Below are 2,784 nucleotides of genomic sequence, written 5' to 3'. Positions count from 1 at the left end.
AAATAATATTATATACTTAAATTTTTTATGAACTAAAACTAACCAAGTTAAATAATAAAATTTAAAATAATGTTAGTCATAACTGATTTTTGTTATGATATACTAATTTAATTGAAGTTACTTAACAAAAAAATTTAAATATATAACATTATTCTTTATAGTCATCAACACTAATTATTAATTAACTTTTAGTACATTATTTTCTATAGACAAATCATAGTTGCACCTAAAACAAAACAAAAAAGAGAAGAAAAGGAGGAAATAATGAAATTATTATCACCTATAATTGTTTTCCAAAATGGAACTAAGTCTAAGACAAACAGAAAATAGATAACAGAAAATTTCTCAAAAAGATATTAACAACATTAAGTTACCGCTTACCACGCTCGTTTAAATATTAACCTACGCTTTCTTTTTGGCACTACCACACTGAACCCTACTTAAAGGTAACATTCTTCCCTCCAACATTGTAAGCTTCATCATCAACATCATCCTTCCTAAAACACTTGAATCTCTAATCATTTATATCCGTCTCCTCCTGAATTTTACAATGACAACATAAAATCAATGCATGGTATCGTAATGACAAATCCAAGAACAATTACCACTAAACTATAGATTTTTGGACGGTGGAGATTCATATGAAATTATTTTTATGTAAAAATAATAATTGATAACCGCTCGATAATTTGACATAATTGACTAAACTATTGTTTAACGAGTAAAGATAATATTCGATAAGTACATACCGTGTCGATTCCTTCAATATTGGAAAATGGATTCCAGCTAGGATCCTCAAGGTAGTAGTTCCCCTCTGAGGACAAACCCACTTCTTTGTCGTCAAAACAAATTCTCTTGGCCACATGAAGAAACGGTTTGTAATCAAGGTCTGCATCACTTTTGATACATGCGGAAATGCTTTTTGAACATTCCTTCAAAAACTGATTTTCACATGAAAATTTCTTATTAGTCTAACTTATTACTCAACATGTTTTTGTTTCCTTTAGAACAATGTCACTCACCCTTTGTAAGTCCTCATGCACACCAAGTGTTTGATTCATTGCTTCAAACCTGTTGTATTTGTATTGTTCTTTCTCCTTGAGCCTTTCTTGAATGGTGTCAATCCTTGCACGCATTTCTTCATCACCAGCATCTCCCATATGCCTCATTACTTTCAGAGCCCCTTTCATTTGCTCCATTTCCAACTCCAGCATGTGCTTCTCTTCAACACCCGTTTCAAAATCAATAATCCCTCTGTGAAGTTCTTCCTTCTGTTTCTGCCAGTGTTGGTAGTAAACTAGTGATCAATAAGTAATTTCAACACACATCAACATTAATGCAATAACTCAATTAAACTCAGAAACAAACCTTGTGTTTCTCCAACAATAAGACTAAATTGTGATCAGCTTTTCTTTGTTCCAAACTAGCATTCTCAATCTGCAAGACCAAAAGATGCTAAAATACTTGAAATGCTTTCTATGACTCATTACAAACTTACAAGTTTTAACAAAGAATAAATACTGTCAAATGGCCTAAAAGTTCATCCAAATGATGACACATTTAAAGCATCTTCTTAAACTATCAAAGTATATACCATTAGTTTCTCTTTGTGGATTTTTCCCAACTCAGTTTCATTTAGGACTTGCCCTACAACCAGTGCAGTGCTTCTCATCTCAATCTCCTGCTTCAGCAGCACCCTAACATCCTCACGCTGAGATATGATGTTTTCTAGATACTTCTGTGCACTCTGATGAGCCTCCCCCATATCTATAACACACACAGTAGCACTAACACATGAAGCCATATTACTTTAGTGTAAAGATACTATTCCAAAGTTCAGTTGCCATATTGATTGAATTAACTTACTTTCATTTAAAGCATACATGATTATATGCTCACAATGCATACTCTTGCATAATAAATATACTGATTCTATTGCATTGCTAACATATAAATTAAACTCCCATGGAGGACATGTAAAAGAGGATCATATAATAATTTTTCCTTTTTTCTGGTACAATGTAATAGTATCCTTCGGGTTATGATGAATAATAGCACATGAACTTTAAGATGGTGAACCTTGATGGTAACGTTGAACCACCTCATCCTTTTGCTTCAAGAGATTATCAATAAGGAAGGAAAATCCACCACCCTTTGATGAATGCAACTCATTATTGTAATGCAGCACCGTTTTCTCATCTTGTTCTTCTTCTTTCATGTCATCAAAAACACCCTTCAAGTTCAAACCTCTTGTCTTCCTAAGATGCTGACCAACAATCCCTTCAAATCTGTAGTCGTCATTGCTAGCAATCCAACCATAGAGAAACTTGTTGGAGGGACAAACAAGAACGTTGTTCCACTCCCATTTGCCACAACCACCCTTTTGGAAGCTCTTCCCAAACATGGTGGCTTGTTCCAACAAATCAAAGTAAACAAGAGCAAAACCAGAATGACCTCTTTGGCCACAACAAAGGACTTCAACTTTCAAGGGTCTGAACCCTCTCTTAGATAGTTGTTGCTTGAGAACAAAACCACTTGGTCCTACAAAACAACCAGTGTTGCTGTTCCATTGAAGGGGTATGTTTGCTAACACACCAATCAACGGTTGATCTTCAACTTGGGCTTCATCAGCTCCAATGTTGGTAATGGTAGGAGGAGGAGATTGTGGCTCAGCTTTCATTTTCAACTTCATGTTTTTGGTAGCACTAGACATGATCAAATACCAATGAAGTTGTGAGGAGTGAAGAAAGAAATGTTATAATGGATGGATAGCTTGTAGGAGAA

General features: G+C 34.5%; 1 protein-coding gene across 2 annotated transcripts; it reads right to left on the bottom strand.

Annotated features, from left to right (window-relative positions):
- On the bottom strand, positions 174 to 2,784 carry LOC107632344 (factor of DNA methylation 4-like). Of its 2 annotated transcripts, none has more exons than XM_021117841.1 (7): positions 2,080 to 2,784; positions 1,595 to 1,767; positions 1,369 to 1,437; positions 1,023 to 1,271; positions 750 to 941; positions 423 to 538; positions 174 to 385 (listed from the first exon to the last, which is right to left on the bottom strand). In XM_021117841.1, exons 1-6 carry the CDS (start codon positions 2,711 to 2,713, stop codon positions 515 to 517), a joined length of 1,341 nt encoding a protein of 446 aa, XP_020973500.1. In that variant the 5' UTR covers positions 2,714 to 2,784; the 3' UTR covers positions 174 to 385; positions 423 to 514. The 2 variants fall into 2 exon arrangements, with proteins under 2 accessions (XP_020973500.1, XP_020973499.1); XM_021117840.1 differs by having other exon boundaries at positions 176 to 385; positions 1,023 to 1,277.

Source organism: Arachis ipaensis, chromosome B03, assembly GCF_000816755.2.
Source record: "Arachis ipaensis cultivar K30076 chromosome B03, Araip1.1, whole genome shotgun sequence".
NCBI lineage: Eukaryota > Viridiplantae > Streptophyta > Magnoliopsida > Fabales > Fabaceae > Arachis > Arachis ipaensis.
This window is presented reverse-complemented; position numbering and strand designations above follow the sequence as displayed.